The 19,154-nt window shown below is 64.0% G+C and overlaps 1 protein-coding gene across 1 annotated transcript in view; it reads left to right on the forward strand.

The window, feature by feature from the left end:
• The window catches only part of Dock2 (dedicator of cytokinesis 2), a 160,259-nt gene that overhangs the window by 21,717 nt on the left and 119,388 nt on the right, over window positions 1-19,154 (forward strand). The window contains 12 exon segments of the mRNA XM_048334161.1: window positions 417-515; window positions 1,931-2,003; window positions 2,608-2,711; window positions 2,889-3,072; window positions 3,237-3,334; window positions 3,713-3,802; window positions 4,148-4,248; window positions 4,516-4,650; window positions 9,671-9,779; window positions 13,793-13,863; window positions 14,424-14,530; window positions 17,974-18,075. Coding sequence (XP_048190118.1) covers window positions 417-515; window positions 1,931-2,003; window positions 2,608-2,711; window positions 2,889-3,072; window positions 3,237-3,334; window positions 3,713-3,802; window positions 4,148-4,248; window positions 4,516-4,650; window positions 9,671-9,779; window positions 13,793-13,863; window positions 14,424-14,530; window positions 17,974-18,075 — 1,273 coding nt within the window.

Here is a 19,154-nt window from a genome sequence, read left to right on the forward strand (position 1 = left end):
GGGGAGCCGGGGCGAGAAGCGGGAGTCGTGGTATTCAGCCTTCAACTTCGATGTTCAGCGGGAGACCCACCCCAGGCCGCCGCCACCGCCCCGGGGGCGGCCAGGGGGCCGGGCCACGTGGAAAGTGACCGCGGCAGGGCCTGGTCTCCACGCCCGGAGGACGGGCTCTGTCCGGGCCCACGTGCAGTTCGCTTGCACTTCGCGACCGTGTGCAGAGCGAGGTCACTCGTGCGGCCTTCCTCCCGTGACGCAGCCCGGGTGACGCGGCCTGTCCACCGGGCCCTGCCGTGACGTGGGCTCCGTCCCCAGCTCCGGCCGGTTCCTTCAGGGCCCGGCACGGACCCGGCTCCCGGAGTCGGCCGGGCTCGGGATACTGCAGTTCCGCAGCGGTTTCCCTCCGCTTCCTTTCTCGGTAGAACGCGATCTGCGTGGGGGCCGGGGACGAGCCGATGAGCGAGTACCGCTCCGTGGTGTACTATCAGGTCAAGCAGCCGCGCTGGATGGAGACCGTCAAGGTAAGCGGCACCGCGGCGCGCACGCGGCCCGGGGCTCGTGGGGGGGCCCGCGTGTCCTCAGCAGCCCTGTGGGGCGCGTTCCCCTCGGGGCGGAAGCCCTCAGCGGCTCGCCCGCCGCCCCCCGCCGCAGAGCCGGCCGGCTCTCCTGCCCGGTGCTCTTTGCGATGCCCGAGGGATCCGGGAGGGGCAGCGAGGGGCAGGGCGGTTCCGGAACCCAGCGCCCACGCCGGCATCCCGCGCCTGCTCTAGAATGCCCTCGCTTTCCTTCACGGCCAGCCCAGGTCAGCTCCGGGGCGGTGGTCGGCCCCTGCGGGGACCCGGGGCGATGGAGGCGTCTGGTCCGGGCTCATCTGTGGGGCCCCGGACCCCTGAGGCCCCCGGGGGCCTGGCCCGACGCGCTCACGGGGCGCAGATTCCGCTTTGTAGAGGTGCGGCCGCCTGCACAACCTCCCGGCTGTGGCGTGTGCGGTGCGAGCCGTCGTTCCCACCCCGCAGTATCGCAGGGAGCCGGTCCTGACGGCATCGATGGCGCACGGCAAAAGTGGGGTGCCCCGGGGCCGGGCCCAAGCACCCCAGTGAGCGGTGCCGCCGACAGCTCCCCGGGCGGTGTGATTCTGGGGTGACTGGGGTGATCTGGGCGGGTGGCTCTCATCGAGTGGCTTCGGAAGGAGAAACATCTGGAAATGTGCTCAGCCGGAGATGAGCACAGGAGCCCTAGGAGCCCCCAGGCATGACTGGATTCCGGGGTTTGGGTTTGGTTTTTGGTTTATTCTGGGGGTTGACCGGGCCGGGGCACCGTCCCTGAGCTCTTTTTGCTCGAGGCCTGCGCTCGACTCCACGAGCCACAGCTCCGCTCCCAGATTTTTCTGAGTAGTTTATTGGAGGTAGGAGTCTCACAGACTGTCCTGCCTGGGCTGGTTTCGAACCCCAGTCCTCCGATGTCAGCCTCCTGGGTAGCGAGGATGGCAGGCGGGGGCCACCGGGACCCGGCCTTCTTCCTGGTGCCCATGGATGAGGTTACCCCCCCCCCGGCGAGCCCTCCGGTGGGGCTGCGAACCGCGCAGCCTGCCTCCTGTTCCCGCACCCCCTCAGCATGCGGGGGTGATGTGCTAACGTGATGAGGCGTTTACACCAATTTGGGGAGACTCGGCGTATTATTACTATTTTTCCTCCCCGTAATCTGCAGGCTTCTTTTCCTTGGCTGGAGATGCAATTTGCCAGATGGATTACACTTGGTGCTAGTTCTTGTGTGATTTACTTGCAGTTTGCCAGGCTTGGTGTGTGTGTGTGTGTGTGTGCGCGCGTGTGTGTGTTGGGATAAAGTGGCAGGTGGTGTTCGGGCTGCTTGTTGGGGGGTGGGGAGTGAGGGGCACCCCGCCTGTCTCCTGAGCTCTGTCTGGTTTGTGTCCCCGGAGGTGGCCGTGCCCATTGAAGACATGCAAAGGATTCACTTGAGGTTCATGTTCCGCCATCGTTCCTCCGTGGAATGTGAGTGCCCACTGTGGGGCGTCCGTGCCCCCTGGGGGAGAGGGACGGGGGGGGGCGTCTGTGCCCCCGGGGAGAGCTCTAGGGCATCCGTGCCCCCTGGGGGAGAGGGACCAGGGCGTCTGTGCCCCCGGGGAGAGCTCTAGGGCATCCGTGCCCCCTGGGGGAGAGGGACGGGGGGGGGGGGCGTCCGTGCCCCTGGGGAGAGCTCTAGGGCATCCGTGCCCCCTGGGGGAGAGGGACGGGGGGGGCATCTATGCCCCTGGGGAGAGCTCTAGGGCATCCGTGCCCCCTGGGGGAGAGGGACGGGGGTGTCTGTGTCCCTGGGGAGAGCTCTAGGGCATCCGTGCCCCCTGGGGGAGAGAGGGACGGGGGCGTCTGTGTCCCCGGGGAGAGCTCTAGGGCATCCGTGTCCCCCTAGGGGGAGAGGGACGGGGGCGTCTGTGTCCCCGGGGAGAGCTCTAGGGCATCCGTGTCCCCCTAGGGGAGGGCCGGGGCGTCCGTGCCCCCTGGGGGAGAGGGACCAGTACGTCTGGGCCCCCGGGGAGAGGGCGGGGGAGGGGGGCCCCTGCCACCGTCTCTCCTGATGTCCCAACACACGTTCCAGCTAAAGACCGAAGCGAGAAGAACTTTGCCATGTCCTATGTGAAGCTGATGAAGGAGGATGGGACCACGCTGCAGGACGGGTGCCACGACCTGCTGGTCCTCAAGGTCGGGGGGGTGGGCGGTGGGGGGGCGGGCGGGCGGCCGGGGGGGGCGGGGGGCAGGGCGGGGGGCAGGGGACGGCAGCTCCCCCGCCCACCTGGGCCGTCTCCCTGGGCCGCTCTGGGCGGGGGGGGGCGGGGGCTGCGGGCTCCGCTCCGGGGGTCACCCAGGCTCTGTCTGCAGGGGGACAGCAAGAAGATGGAGGACGCCAGCACCTACCTGACCCTGCCTTCGGGCCGGCACCACGTGGAGAGCAAGGGGGTCACCCTCAGCAGGAGCGCCAGCAGCGTCGGGGGGCTGTCCGTGAGCTCCCGGGACGCCTTCTGCATCTCCACGCTGGTGTGCTCCACCAAGCTCACCCAGAACGGTAACCCCTGGCGCCGTCTGTGGGGGGTGGGGGTGGGGGGGTGTGCACGCGCGTGTGCGTGCGTGTGCGTGTGCGTGTGCGCGCTGCCCTAGCTGCCAAGGCCCCGGGGAGAGGGAGCGGGGACGGGGCTGGGGTAACAGGTCGCCCCGTCCGTCCCCTCCCAGTGGGCCTGCTGGGCTTGCTGAAGTGGCGCACGAAGCCGCAGCTGCTGCAGGAGAACCTGGAGAAGCTGAAGATCGTGGACGGGGAGGAGGTGGTGAAGGTGAGCGTGCGTGGCTGCCGCCGCGTCCGTCCGTGCGGAGCTCGGAGCGACCCCGGGCGGAGGGCGCCGACTCCCGCCGCCTCCGCGCGGAGACGGGGCCCCGCGTGACCCAGAGAGACCCGGGGGGGACCGGGAGGTGGCTCGGTTTGAGGGCTCCGCGCGCCGGCGTCGGAAGCCGCAGGGCGTCCCTCCGCGCTCCGCCCGAGTCGCGGCTCTGGGGTCGCCGGTGGACGGGGGCCTCGCGCGTCTGTGCCGGCCCCGGGACCCCCGCCGCCCCCGGGACCCCCGCCTCGCCCGGGCCCCGCCTCCCTGTGCCTCCGACGCGGCGGGGGGCCCCGGGCACGCCGCCCCCGGGGCTCATCGCCTCCTCGCCCCCAGTTTCTGCAGGACACGCTGGACGCGCTCTTCAACATCATGATGGAGCACTCGCGCACCGCCGAGTACGACATCCTGGTCTTCGATGCCCTGGTGAGCGGGGGGTCGGGGGGGTCGCCCCGCGGCTGGCGTCGGGGGAGAGGACCGAGCCCCCGTCCCCAGGGCTCCCTGAGACCCGAGGGGGCGGGGAAAGGCTGACCCTGGAGATGCCCTGGACGGCCCGGCGCGTCTGGCCCACGCGGGGGCGGATGCCTTCATCTCCCGCCGAGGCCCGCGGGGGGGGGGGGGGCTCCTGGGCACCCGTATCGCAGCCGCAGCCCGGACCTAGGGATGGCAGGCGAAAGGGGCTGAGCAGGGGCAGAGCGGCGGGCGGGGAGTGGGAGCCTCGCGCCTCCGCCCCGCCCCGCCCCACCCCGGTCCCTCTCGACTCTCCCCCAGATCTACATCACGGGGCTCATCGCGGACCGGAAGTTCCAGCACTTCAACGCCGTCCTGGAGGCGTACATCCAGCAGCACTTCAGCGCCACGCTGGCTTACAAGTGAGTGACAGCCACGCGTCCCCCGCGCGCGCGGGACCGCGAGCCCCGAGGGGCCCCGGGGGCCGGGGGCCGGGGGCCGGACCGGGACCGCTGCACGGACGCCTGGGGGAGGGGGGCTCGAGCCTGCGCGCGCGCATCTGTCATCGCGCGCCTGCCCCCCGGCTCCCTTCCACCTCCGCTTGGGTGCGCTTGCGATCGGCCAAGCCACGCCGTGGCCACTGCCGCGGGAGACGGAGACCCGCGCCGACGCTCTCGCCCCTCGCCCAGGAAGTTGATGACGGTGCTGAAGACGTACCTGGACACCTCCAGCCGAGGCGAGCAGTGCGAGCCCATCCTGCGCACCCTGAAGGCGCTGGAGTACGTGTTCAAGTTCATCGTGCGCTCCAGGACGCTGTTCTCCCAGTGAGTACCGACCGCGTCGGCCCCGCCACCCCGCGGGCAAACCTCGCCGCCCTCGTGACGGGAGAAGCCCTCTGCGGCACTTACAACCGGGTTCTGGGTTACACACAAAGTCATCGAGCTTGGGGATGCCCTTCCATGCCAGCTACGGAGCTGCGACGATAAAGCAACCTGGCTCCCGCCGAGGTCTGGCGTCACAGCCAGGGGCCGGTGGCTCCCGGCTCTGCTGATGCACCTAACGGCTGCCATTCGATGTGAGATAATTTCAAGAAAAACGTACGAATCCGTAGCTGGGTGAGAAGGGCAGAGGGCGGGCGAGGAGAACTCGGGGGTCACCCGGGCAGGGTTGGGGCCGGTGAGCAAGTCTGTGTTCTCAGGAGGCCTGGAGACCCCCCAGCCACTGGGCTAATGAGCAAGGGCAGGTGTCCCGGGAGACAGCCAAGGTCCGTTTGTATCAATCCCGGGAGACAGCCAAGGTCCGTTTGTATCAATCCGGGGAGACATCCAAGGTCCGTTTGTATCAATCCGGGGAGACATCGAAGGTCCGTTTGTATCGTCCTCACCTGAGGCCAGGTGGGCGAGGCCCGGCTCTCTGTGTGATTAGATGAGGAGATGGATTGTGTGCGGCAGGAACTAAGGAGAGGCCTTTGAGAAGGAAGGGCCGGGTTCGTACCGGCACGAGCGAGCGGAGAGCCGAGAGAGACGTGGGGAGACGTGGGACCTGGTGTTCACCTCACTCGCTCCAGTCCAGGCTGCCCGTGGCCGCGGGAAGAGCGGGGTCCGGTGCTCCGCGCCGGTGTGGCTGCTCCGTCTAGATCTTGAGGCCCGCACAGCTCGGTCTAGCAGCCCCACTTTGTGAGGGACGCCCACAGGGGGCAGCCTCCTTCCTCCCACCTACCCCCCCCCCCACCAGCCTCATCTCCTGGGGGGCGGGGGAGGGCCAGGGCAGCTCTGGGTTCTGCATGCGCACAGTAGGACATCAGCAGAGGAAGCAAGTAGGACAGTTCTGCAGAGAATCAGGCCTCTACCCTGGTGCCCCAGGAAAGAATAGAGAAGGGACAAAGGCCTCCATGCTGAGTCCCCCCCCCCCCCACCGTGGGCAGTGTGCGCACAGTGCCTTTGCACAAGTGGCCGCCCCTCCCCAGAGCTCAGTGCACAGCCCACACCCCCTGCCTAGCGCACTGTGCCCAGGGCTGGAGGCTCCTGACCCTTTCTGGAAAGGTCTATGGCAGTAGCGCGTCGAGCCTGGCTCGCGGGCGTTTTCCGTCTCGCATCTCGACCGTTCCACCCACATCCCGCCTCCGCTCCCCTCCCCGGCTGTGTGAACGGCGGCCTCTTCCAGCCCGCCAGGGTGGGGAATGAGCGGCGGGGAGGCGGTGCGGGTGACGGCCGGCCCGCCGCGGCCCCCGCCGCACGGAGTGAACACACAGCCTCCGCCTCGTTAAGCAAACGCGTGCTCCGCTCCGGCGGGGTTTGTTTCCATTGTTCCTGCGTGAATGAGTATTCACACGCAGTCGTCTGCGTGTGCGCGCGGGGGCTGGAGTGCCCGGCTCCAGGCTGTCCCTGCTTCTCACGCTGCTCATTTGTTTGCGTGTTACTATCATTGATTCCCACGTACGCCTGTTCCGGAGCGCGAATGTAATTTCGGCCTTGGATGGCAGTAATGGCTCTGTAAACGGCACCATTGCCGTTCGTGGAATGATTTTAGGGTGATGTGAACGCGTGTCACGTCCACACAGGTCACAGGGCCAGGTGACAGGCAGTGGCTTCTCTTTACTTCAGTGTCTCTTTCGTGGCTTGCTGCCCATCTGGTGTTGGCGTGTTTCCAACCGGCGTCCCGCTCGCTCCCCTCCCTCGTGCCTGGACCGCGGTGTGGGCTGTCCCCAGCCGTCGAGTCTCTGCAGAAGTGTTTCTGCACTTCTTAGGGAGGCGCTTGTAACAGCTGTACGTGGGGCCATTTCTCCTTTCTCATCCTAACTCTTCCTCTCCATCTTCCAGCACTGGCTAAGAGTCCAGGTCCGTCAGGGCTGCACTGAAATAGGGTTTCCATCATGGATGCTTCTCAGCTGTCGAAGGAAGCGCCTTTCTCTTCGTAATTTGCGGCCAACGGCATTCATTACAAAAAGAGGATGGGTTTCCCTGTGACCTTCTGAATATAGTCCCACCAACCTCACGGTTTCTCCTCCTGGTTTTTCTTCTCTTTCCCCCTCCTCTCCTTTGGAATTCTTTAAAATTTCTCCTTGTCTTCTTCCCCCCTTACCTCGTTTGAAAGTTAAGGGGTTTTGTTTGCTTGTTTGTTCTTGTGTGCAGGTCCCAGGGCTTGAACTCGGGATCTGGGCGCTGTCCCTGAGCTTTTGGGAAAAGTAGAAATAAAGAGCCCAGGAGAGTTCTCTGTGGAGAGGGTTTTCCTTCCCCGCCCGGCCAGGCTGGGCTTCTCTGCCGGGGCGTCTTCCTGTGCACAGGGATTTATTTCTCACTTTGCTTCACAAAAAAGGCACAGTGTGAGGCTGGATCTTCTCTCTGTCTCTGTCTGTCTGTCTGTCTGTCTGTCCATCCGTCTGTGTCTCTCTCTCTTTTTCTTTTCCCAACGGCTGCAGAACTGAGGTGTCAGGACCGGGATGTGCAGAGGCCTGGAGGCAGAGCCGGCTTTCTAGGCTGGAAGCACCCGCGGTCCGCCTCGGCTGTGTGTCTGTCTGTGTCAAGTCCTCGTTCTCTCCACAGACAGCTCAGTTAGTCACTGAAAATCCCCCCTTAGTGGGGGTTGGTGGGGAGCGACCTCCCGGGGTGTTTGCTCCGCTCTCCTGTCGGAGATGGACGTCTTCCACCTCGATTCTGTGCTGCCGCTGGCCGGGCCCTTTCCCCGCTCGGCCGACAGGCTCCCTGCCAGCGAACGCGGGAGCGGAGCAGAGCACAGCCCACCCCGTCCTCAGAGCCTCCCTCCACCTGCCCCGTCCTCAGAGCCCCCCTCCACCTGCCCCGTCCTCAGAGCCCCCCTCCACCTGCCCCGTCCTCAGAGCCCCCCTCCGCACGCCCCATCCTCAGAGCCTCCCTCCGCACGCCCCGTCCTCAGAGCCCCCCTCCACCTGCCCCGTCCTCAGAGCCCCCCTCCACCTGCCCCGTCCTCAGAGCCCCCCTCCACCTGCCCCGTCCTCAGAGCCCCCCTCCGCACGCCCCGTCCTCAGAGCCCCCCTCCACCTGCCCCGTCCTCAGAGCCCCCCTCCACCTGCCCCGTCCTCAGAGCCCCCCTCCACCTGCCCCGTCCTCAGAGCCCCCCTCCGCACGCCCCGTCCTCAGAGCCCCCCTCCACCTGCCCCGTCCTCAGAGCCTCCCTCCACCTGCCCCGTCCTCAGAGCCCCCCTCCACCTGCCCCGTCCTCAGAGCCCCCCTCCGCACGCCCCGTCCTCAGAGCCCCCCTCCGCCTGCCCCGTCCTCAGAGCCCCCCTCCACCTGCCCCGTCCTCAGAGCCCCCCTCCGCACGCCCCGTCCTCAGAGCCCCCCTCCGCCTGCCCCGTCCTCAGAGCCCCCCTCCACCTGCCCCGTCCTCAGAGCCCCCCTCCACCTGCCCCGTCCTCAGAGCCCCCCTCCACCTGCCCCGTCCTCAGAGCCCCCCTCCACCTGCCCCGCCCTCAGAGCCCCCCTCCACCTGCCCCGTCCTCAGAGCCCCCCTCCACCTGCCCCGTCCTCAGAGCCTCCCTCCACCTGCCCCGTCCTCAGAGCCCCCCTCCGCACGCCCCGTCCTCAGAGCCCCCCTCCGCCTGCCCCGTCCTCAGAGCCCCCCTCCACCTGCCCCGTCCTCAGAGCCCCCCTCCGCACGCCCCGTCCTCAGAGCCCCCCTCCGCCTGCCCCGTCCTCAGAGCCCCCCTCCACCTGCCCCGTCCTCAGAGCCCCCCTCCGCACGCCCCGTCCTCAGAGCCCCCCTCCGCACGCCCCGTCCTCAGAGCCCCCCTCCGCACGCCCCGTCCTCAGAGCCCCCTCCGCACGCCCCGTCCTCAGAGCCCCCCTCCGCACGCCCCGTCCTCAGAGCCTCCCTCCACACGCCCCGTCCTCAGAGCCCCCCTCCGCACGCCCCGTCCTCAGAGCCCCCCTCCGCACGCCCCGTCCTCAGAGCCCCCCTCCGCACGCCCCGTCCTCAGAGCCCCCCTCCGCACGCCCCGTCCTCAGAGCCCCCCTCCACCTGCCCCGTCCTCAGAGCCTCCCTCCACCTGCCCCGTCCTCAGAGCCCCCCTCCACATGCCCGTGGTCATGGTTCACGCTGGCCACTCGCTCCCGGCCTTCCTGCCTCTCAGGGAGGAGGGCGGGGATGCACACCGGGCGTGTTTGAACCCCATGCCTCCTCAGCTGCTCCCAAATCTCCACACAGCTTTACTGCACAGGTACCGAACAAAAACCATAATGGCGACATGGCAAACGTGACAACTTCTCTGTAACGACAGCAAATGTCGGGGCTCTCTGTGGGTCCCACAGGAAGCCTGGGGCTCAGGGTGCCTTTCAGGCAGCAGGGCCGGAAGCTCAATGCCTGGGGCTCCTCTCAGAGAACCAACCCCCCGACCCTGATGCCTACTGTCCTACTGGCTCTAGAACTCTCCAGACACCAAGGTGCAGAGGGGAAGGCCCGGTGGGAGGGCTTGAACTCGGGGCTTGGGTCCTGTCCGTAAGCGGTCGTGCTCGAGGCTTGCCTCCTGTTGAGCCACAGCTCTCTGTGGCCGTTCATTGGAGATGAGTCTCACGGACCTTCCTGCCCGGGCTTCGACTCTCTACCCTCAGATCTCAGCCCCCTGAGTAGCTGGGACTACGGGCGTGAGCCATCTGTACCTGGCCGCAACTTAATTTTTTTGTTACTACTTCAGCTATCGAGGAAACTTCATCAATTATTAGGGAAAAAAAAATCACCTGGGGGCTGGAATGGTGAGAGATGCAATCAGTAACAGATGTCTTCCAGGCGGGTCTCCCATCCCCGTCTCGCCCAGAGTCGCGAAGGCCTGCGGGCTTGAGCAATGACGCGCACGCGCTGTCTTCCATGCAGGCTCTACGAGGGCAAAGAACAGACGGAGTTCGAAGAATCCATGAGGCGGCTCTTTGAATCCATCAACAACCTGATGAAGAGTCAGCACAAGACCACCATCCTCTTGCAGGTGCGTTGCTCGGGTCTTCCTCAGCCACGGCTGTGCCGGGAACGGGTCTGCTTTGCCCAAACGCCGTCTGGGCAGGAGGGAGGCCCGGCCTGCGTCTGTGCTGGGAGGATCGTGAGGGAGGACACAGAAGGAGGATACAGCCTTCGTCATGGGGCTTGAACTCGGGGCCCGGGGGCTGTGGACGCTCCCAGCCGGGTGTCATGGGGAGCAGCAGAGTCTGGGGCCCAGGCTGCTGCCGGCGTCCCCAGGCCTGCCATCCGCGGAGGGCCGGGGTGCGCGTGCCCGCGCGTCTCTGGAAGGGGGCTGGGTCCAGCCGCCGGTCACCGCGGTAACCGGGAGAGTCCCGGACGTCAGCCTTGGATGAGGAGCCGAGGCTGTTCATGCAGCCTCTGGAGATAGAGTGGTGAGCGGCGCGGCCCGGTTCCCTGAGCGCCGGCTGCCCCGGGATTGGATTCGCTGGACTGTGGTTTTTACAGCTCCATGAACCCCCTTTCTTAGTGCTGGCTTAAGAAGGCCTTTCCCCTCCCTGGAACAGTAATCCTGAGATACCTGGACCCACTCCTGTTCTGAGGGGCACTGGGGACACCTGCGCTGGCGTCGGCCCCGCGGGGAGCCACGTGGCCCTAGGGGGTGCCCCAGCACAGTGCAGTGTGGAGAGGTAGAAATGAAGAGCCCAGAGAGGAAGAAGGGGCACGGGGAGAAAGGAGCAGTTACCCCAGAGAGCGAAAGGTGGCGGGGGGTCACGCCATCCGGGAGCTCCTTGGGGCTCTCCCGCGGCCTCACTGTGTGGACGACAGGTGTCATGGGGAGACAGGAAGGCAGGGGAAGAGGGAGGAGGAAAGCAGGAGGCGCAGGGCAGCAGCGATGCGCAGTTCCAGCAGTCCCGACGAGCCTGGTTAGCACGATGCTCCCCCGGCCCCCATCAGCAGCCGTGGATGCTACGCACCTTCCTACCTGGCTGAGGGGGGGTTCCGGGATTCATCGCACACGGACAGGGATGACGCAGTTATGAGGGCCAAGTCTCCTTGTCCAGGTTCCCTCTGCCTGGGTAACCGCATCCGCCGCGCCCGCCCTGCCCAGATCAGGCGCTTGCTTCTCCCGGATTTCCACCCCAGAGCCTCGGAAAGGGTTTGATCTCTTGTGTAATTTGCTCAAAGGATCTAATTTAGCCTGGGGATTTACGTAAAGCCCAGGATGCTCTCTGCCGATTTGCATGCCTGTTGCCGAGTCGTCAGGGAGGGATTTCGAGACCAGCGTTACTGCGTTCTTGGACGACGCTGGCGACAGGAGGGAGGTCGAGGTCAGGAGACGTCAGCGCACAGAGGGGTCGTCTGTGCCGCCCGGGGGCTGGGCGGCCTGGGCCTCGCACTTCCGTTTCCTGGGCCTTGGTTTATCCTTTGGCCCATGTCGAATTAGAGGACTAGAAGAAGTAGCTCAAGTAGTGTCGGAAGTGCACGAAGGCGTTACTTCATTTAGCTCAAGTACGCGTTCGTTGTTTATCCCTCCCTATTACAGAGGAGATTTGGGGGCCCTCTTACTCCTGGGGGAGCCTTTGTGGTCCTGGCCCAGCCATGCAAAGCCACTGAAGACATTCCGTTATTTGGTTCAAGGGGTAGATTTGCATTTCCAGGAGGATAAGCTTGCTGTGGAGTTTCACCAGGTGGGGGAGCAAATCCCTTCCTGTTCGGAGGCTGTGTGCAGGCCAGGGAGCGAGCCCAGCTGTGGCAGGTGGACGAGGCCCCCCTGGGGCTGGGGCTGGGCCGGGTACCAAGCGGGAAGCCCCTGGTTGACATTTCTGGTTCACAGTCCCTTCCGGCCCTCCTCGGTGTCTGCGTGGTGAGTTCTAAGGAGAGCAGGTCAGGGTCAAATCTCAGCTTTGTCCATGGCGAGTTCCGGGTCCCTGAGCTCAGCAGCGAGTTGCTTTCCCACTTCTGAGGCCCAGCAGGCCTGGTGAGGAGCCTCCCGCGGTTTTCTTTCCTGCCCTGCCTTGGTGAGGCCTCGGCGCTCTCGAAGCTGGAGAGCTGAGAGCCAGTAGTTCAAAGAAGGCAGGAAGAGCAGCTGCTTGGCTGCTTGCCTTCACCGAGCCCCCTGGCTCCTAGGAGCAGCGTTTCCAGTTCTGCCGGTGATCGGCCAGGAGGCCAGGAGGCTGCCCTGAAGGTGCCTGGTGCCTCCCGGGTCCCGCTGCCCTGGGGCGGAGCCTGACCTTGAGTCCACTCAGGCCTCCGGACTCCAAGGTCAGTGCTCTTTACGCCCCAGGAGTGGGTGGAGCCTCGTGCCCTGAAGTTCCTGTGAGCCCTCGAGAGGGGCACCGACGAGGCCTGTGGCGGGGGCGGCGGTCAGCGGCCGACGCTCTCGAGCCTGACGCCAGCGGATGGCGGCACCCTGTACCCGGCTTCGCTCCGATCCCCGCTAGACCCCCGGGGCGCCCCGCGGGATGGCGTGTGTCCCATTACACGGACACGGAGGGCCTCCTCTCCTGCTCTCGGAGCCACCGCCGAGTCCCGCGGCAGCCGTCTGCACGAGTCCTGCAATCCACACGCAGCACAGCGGCCGGCCTTCCCCCTCGCAGCCGTCCCCGCCTCCCCTCGGCCCCCTTCCCCGCCCTGCCCGGAGGGGGCCCGTGGACCCGCTCTAGAAAGGTGTGTGTTCTCGGATCGCCCTGATTTGAACGAAGCAGGACTGGATCTCTAGACATGAGATCCACTAGTTCTAAGGAAGAGGCCTGACAAATCTGACAGCTTGCAAATTAAAATCTTCCTGCGCAAGGAGGGAGAGAGGTGAGACGCAGAGCCAAAGCCGTGCAGAAAAATCCTTCCTGCTCGTGATGCTGAGGAAACTGCACAAAGCAGTGAGAAAAACCACCTGAAAGCAGAACGAGGGGAAAAAACCAGATATGCACAAGCCACTTAGGAAAGGCAATCAAAGAGCTGCAAAGTACAGTTGCAAGTTACTCATTTAAAAAGAGTGTATGTGCCCTTCCCAGGTCCCGGGTGTGTGGGAAAGGATAGTGGACAGCGATGAACTCGCTACCACTTCCCGTGAGGCCGTCTGACCGGACCAGCTACGTACGATGCCCGTGCGATGCCCATGCCCGTCCCGTGCCCACGGAGCAGCTCGCCTGAGAGAGCTGACAGTTGTACGAACACCCGCATCTTCCTTCTGCGTGCTCTGTACTTAGGAAAGACACGAAGCCACGTGCAGCCACGAGCAGGGCATGGGGTGGAGGCTCGCCCTGCGCCCGGGCGTGGCTCAGCGGGGGTCAGGGGGAGGCGGCTGCATGAAATGGCCTGCCAGGACTTGATGTCGGGGGGCAGGTGCCCAGGGCAGGTGGAACTGTGCTTATAAACATGCTGGTGCCGCTCAGCCAGGACTGGAGGGAGCTCAGGGGGGTGGAACCGCCCCCTCTGGGGGATTTGAGCGTTCATGGGTGATATTCACCCCGAGAGCTCCTTGCTCAAGGTCTGGTGGGCCCTGCCATTTGCCTGCAGCTCAGCTGGGCCGTGGGCTCTGAGGGACTGGGTCGGTCTTGGTGTGGACGGATGAAAGCAGGAATCTGCCGTGATGTTCCGGTTCCTCTGCTCAGCCAATGGACTTGAACACACCGTGGTCGTAAAACATCGACACCTCAGCCAAGCCTTCCACGTCCTGCACGGATGGGCGCCGGGGCGCGCCGGGCCCTCCGCTGGTCGCGTACCCATCTGCGTTGCGCTCAGTCCTGGGGTCCCTGCAACACAGAGCTCCATCCTCCCGCTCCGTAGACGCGGGTTCGAGGGGCTGTCTGGCCCGAGCGGCACGGCTGAGCAGGCGTGGGAACAGACTTGCAGTGTGGACAGATACGGTGTCCCGGCTGTGGCTGCCCCCTGGGAGGTGGAGACTGAGCACTGCGCACAGAGCCTCTGCGCTCTTCTCTGAGCCTTGTGCTGTTCCAGGGTGCCAGGGTCTCCATGCCCTGAGCTGTGTCTGCACCATGCCCAGCGTGACCATCTCACCCATTTCTCTCACCTCCCACCCAGGTGGCGGCTTTGAAATACATTCCATCTGTCCTGCACGACGTGGAGACTGTCTTTGACGCCAAGTTGCTCAGGTGAGAACTTCTCACCCCTTCTCTGGCTGCTAGTCCAGTGAGGGAGTCTAGGTACTGCCGGGTGGGGCCAGGGCGGGGCAGGCCAGGGAGGGCGGGGCCGGAGCCCCCACCTGCCCCTACTGCCCCCAGGAGAGCTACCACCTACCCCCACCAGCCCCCTGAGCCCAAACCTCCCAAACCTCAGTGTTGATCGACGTGTTTACAATCTGAAACTTTAAAGGCGCAGACCACACCTACGTTTATACGCATATAAAGACACAGATCATACGAACACTTAGACACATCTAAGGACACAGACCTCATGTGTGTTTATACACATATAAAGCCTGGCTCTGCTCCCCAGTCAGCGCGTAGCGTTGTTGGTTGTGTTTTTCCTTCAGATCTTCACATCTCTGCGTACCGATACTCTTCGTCACTCACAACGTGTCTGTGTATTTTCTGAAGCTCCTATGAGCCCGATGCCATCAGGATGGGGTCTGGGGCTCCGGGAGCCCCCGGTCCAGGACCGGGAGGTGTGGCGGGCGGGGCCGGGGGTGTAACCGCTCCCCCTCTGCCCTCAGCCAACTGCTGTATGAGTTCTACACCTGCATCCCTCCCGTGAAGCTGCAGAAGCAGAAAGTGCAGTCCCTGAGCGAGGTCGTCCAGAGCAACCTGTTCAAGAAGCAAGGTGAGGGCTGCGGGCGTGGCCCTGGGCCGCCTGGGAAGTCTGGAGACGGTGGGGCGGTGGGGGGGCAGGTACCTAGTGGACCGGTGCATGGATGCGGGGCCGACACTGGTGTTAGGAGCGCTCCGGCTTGCTGTCCTTGAGACAGCTGAGGGAGGTGGTGGGTTTGGCTCCAGGCACGCGGGGCGGTGGTGTGCTTTTCCTCCGTCTGTGGTCTGCCGTCTCTGTCTCCAGCCAGAGGTTTTTTTTCCATCCCGAGCCTTGCTACCGAGCCGTGCGGATTTTGAGTGTGAGAATGAACCGGAGAGCTTATTAGAGTGCAGGTTTCCGGGTCTCACTCAGACATTCTGATTGAGGAGGCATCAGCAGGACTGGGTTTAGCTTATGGAAGAAGTGCAAACGGCTCTTGAGTGGGTAACGTGTTCAACGGGCCATGTGGACCTTGTGAAACATTCCTTAGGAGAGGTCTGCCCCCCCGCCCGCCCCTTCCCGGTGCAGCTAGCTGATAGGCGGCGCCCCCTCCCTTCACCCCTCCCCTCCCCTCCCTTCCCCTCCCCTGTGGCCTTTGAGCCAGCAATACTTTCTGTGCCCGTCCCTGGGTAACCCCCCGGTTCATGCGATGTTGGCTGGGTGATGCCTGCGGTCCCCAGATTGGGGGGGGGGGGGGCTTAGCATTCGGAGGCTCCGCCATGGCCCACGGACGGGCACGGGGGGGGTGAGCAGTCCTGCGCAGGGGTGCGGGGTGGGTGGGCTGGCACGGGGTCAGCGTTGGCACGGGGTCAGCGGCCAGCCGTGCCGCGTGAGGCAGCGGTGTTTGCTTCAACACATCGAGACAGAACAGCAAAGCTGTGTGAAGGGGGATGTGCGCGGCACCGCGAGACTCAGCGGCATGGCGGCGCGCGCCCGTCTCTCCTGAGGACCCCGTGAAGGGGCCCTCGCCGCGCTTTTCTGCGTGTCGCTCCCCCACGCTCCGCGGACGGTGCACCAGCGGGCGGGTCTCCCCCTCTCTCCCTCTCGCTACCTCCTTTCCTAAGAGGAGAGAGCGAGAACGGAGCCCCCGACAGCGGTGCCCTCTTTCTCTCTGCCGGCACACGTGGTGCTTTCCTGGCGTGAGTGATACTCCCCCTCCATGGGGCCCCGTTCCGCAGACCCAGGCCGGTGGTGAGGGGTGGAGCCCACTTGGAAGGAGGCCGGGGGGCTCTGCGCCGAACCCCGGCGCTCACAGCCCTTGCAGAGCCTGCAGTCAATTCCATGGATTTCTTTTTTTTAAAGCACACGACAGGGCTGGGAATATGGCCTAGTGGCAAGAGCGCTTGCCTCGTATACATGAGGCCCTGGGTTCGATTCCTCAGCACCACATATACAGAAAATGGCCAGAAGCGGCACTGTGGCTCAAGTGGCAGAGTGCTAGCCTTGAGCGGGAAGAAGCCAGGGACAGTGCTCAGGCCCTGAGTTCACGGCCCAGGACTGGCAAAAAAAAAAAAAACAAAAAAAGCACACGACAGCGTCCGATCCGCCCCCCCCCGCCCCCGCCAGCAGATCCTTTTCAAAGCTGTAGTCTTTTTTTCCCAGCAAGTCTGCCCTGTAACAAGGTAAACGCGATTCACCACCGCGTGCTGGAGATGATCAGGGGAGACTTTGGGAACTGCTGAAAAGATGGCACGGAACCCCGTCCTCCACCCGCCTCATTTCACATCCAAGGAAGCTGTGGTCCAAAGGGGGGCGTGACCTCGGCAAGGCCAAGGTCACAGCGCTGCTTGTCCGATCCCAGCGGTGACTCTGCGGGACAGGCGGTCCCGAGGGCGGCCGGGCAGCGCGGTCGATGCGGGGGAGACCGCCGCCTCTCTGCTCCCCGGGATCTGCCCCGCGCCGGCGCGGTGTAGACCTGCGCGGCCCTCCTCTGTCACCGGGAGGGAGCTGACCTCTGGCTTCCGTCAGAGCGCTTCACTTCCCTTGCATCCGCTGTGGCTGTCGCCTTCCGCTCACGGAGAGCGAGTCTGGATGGCAAAGCTTCCTTCTAAAGTCGATGTCAGCGGATGACGAGGCAGCCATTTCCCGCAGAGCCCTAAGCCACGGGGCGGGCTGTGACCCGGGCTGGGCGCGTGCGGGGCGGGTCCCCCGTCAGGAGCCGTGACTCGTCTAAATGGGGGACTACCTGATCCCTCCTTGTCCCCGCTCCTTTAGAGAACAGCCCGAGACAGGACTGCCAGAAATCTGAGAGGGAAACATGAACACAGAAGCCAGATGGGGCCCTTCTGGGCTCAGGCCCCCACTCGTGAGATGCCCCGGGGCAGTTCCGGCCATGGGCCCCAAGGTGCCAGGAACACGTGGTGGTGATGGTGGGCCACAGGAAGGGAGCCACGTCACGGGCCGGGCAGCCACGGGAAGAGGCAGAGCCAGCACTGCCCCAGCCCCAGCCCCAGCCCCAGCCATCTGCAGGGCACAGAAATGAGCACTAGGTATATTTCTGTCAATGATGGGCTTGAATTCAGGACTTGCACACCGTCCCTGAGGTCTTTTGCTCAAGGCTAGTGCTCTACCACGTTGAGCCACGAGTGCCACTTGTGGTTTTCTGGTGGTTGGTTGGAGATAAGAGTCTCGTGGGCTTTCCTTCCTGGGCTGGCTTTGAACTGTGATCCTCAGATCTCACCCTCCTGAGTAGCTAGGATGACAGGGGTGAGCCACCAGGCCTGCTGAGCTGTAGGTTTAAATAGACAAAGAATGAACGACACTCTCAGGCATGGGGGTGGCCTGGCTGACCGTGATCGCTTCTTTCACTGTGTCTTTCTAGAGGGTCAGGTGACTGGCAAGTGGTGGCTTAGAACAGGAGAAAAGCAGATACAGACACCCAATGTCCCCCTGGCTTTTAGCTAACTTATGGGCCCGAGGAAGGAGTTCCCACTTTTCAGCAAAGACAGTTTAGGGGCCCACCAAGAAACTGCCCAGGTGCCTTGATAAACTCAGATAAGCCAACCATTTTACAAGTGATTTCTTTCTGGAAACCTGAAGTTGAGTGAGCATGCAGCGTAGGTCTTTTTGCTGATGTTTTAAATGATAAACTGCTTGCTGTTGCATTGGGTGGCAACGGAACCTGACTTTTATTCCAGGGATTGGCGTTGTATGATGACCTTATGTCTTGGACCTTCTTCCCATCTTCTTGTAATCTCCTCCTGAGAAGTGGCTCTTCTTCCTGATAATCTCGGTTCTCAATTAGGGGACATGACTGGGAGGGACCGAGGACAGCAGGGGACAATCCATCACCCCCTTTCCTGCCGCTCTAGCAGTTTAAAGCTAGCATGCGGAGAGCAAGTGAGGCTGGAATATTAAAGCTATTCATCAAAATAGTTCCCCTAATTTGGATGACTGCATGGAAGAAAGACGTACTAGCTTGCACGTCTTGGTGATTTTCCCCCGTGATCTCTGTAACTCTCCCCGATATTGCTTAGTTTATTTCCTGTTCCCCAAAGCCGGCCTTTCCCCCTTGGCTATCACGGTGCCGTCCGTGGCTCCCAGAGCTCTGAACGCCACGTGCGGTCTCCTGGGCCGAGGTGCCGTTCTTGGGTGTCTCTGTGGCCCTGTTCATTCGTGCCCCCTGGCCTGTGGGCCTCCTTCCGGGGGCCTGGGTGCCTCCCCCCCCCCCAGCTCCACCTCTAGAGAATGTATCAGCTCAAAGGAAAGAGCCAGGGAGGTCGAGTCAGCTTCTGGTGACTTACAGGCCTGTTAGAGTCAAACAGTTGAGAAATGGGTTCCTGAATCCATGGATAGGTAAGAACTTTGAGACACCAAAGAAATATGCTATTTCTTTTACTGTGTGTGTGTGTGTGTGTGTGTTGTGTGAGAGAGAGAAAGAGAGAGAGAGAGAGAGAGAGAAGGAGGGGAGGGAAGGAGAAAGGGAGAGAGAGGGGAAGAAAAGCCCGTATGGCTAAATGCAAGGCCGGCAGGGTTAATGATGACACACTCTCGCTCAGCATCGAAGATTAACACGATAACTTGCATATTAACGCTCGTTCAGACAGCGCACTAATGGAGGAGGCATGCGGAATTGATTTCCACAGCAGCTGGGAAGTGCCGAGTCCTCCAGCCCCTCCGGCAGAGGCTCCCTCTCCACAGAGCTGCCCTCGGGGGTCGCGGGGGCCCCTCGGGCCTGGGAGGGGGGCTGCCCTCTCCTCGGTCACTGTGGCCGCGGCCCCCCCCCCTCGGCCTCTCTCCGTGGTGGGGATCCTCCAAGTGCGTTTCAGACACGTGGCTGGTGGGCTGCTGTCTCCGTGGAGGACCGGGGTTCCCGCTGTGGGGTGGGGGGGGGGGGTCACCTGCTCAGTACCTTCTAGAAGCAGACTGAGTACTTGAGCCTCAGTCCTGGGGGCCCGGCCCTCCCGGTGAGGACCCCGACTCCCTCAGGTCTCTGCCATAATAACAGACATGCACGCACAGGCGTGGTTACGTAGCGCTTGCGTGCACGGTGCAGACACCGCACATGCGTGTGCGTGGCTAGTACGCGCGCGCACCCACACACCCCTTCCACTAGCACGTAGATCCTGCTGCGTGCCTGCGTCGTCCACCCGTCTGCTGGCCTCTCCCGACGCCCCCCGGTCCCCCCCGGCTCAGCTCGGGGCACCGCTCCAGGGCG

This window comes from Perognathus longimembris, chromosome 25 (assembly GCF_023159225.1).
Source record: "Perognathus longimembris pacificus isolate PPM17 chromosome 25, ASM2315922v1, whole genome shotgun sequence".
NCBI lineage: Eukaryota > Metazoa > Chordata > Mammalia > Rodentia > Heteromyidae > Perognathus > Perognathus longimembris.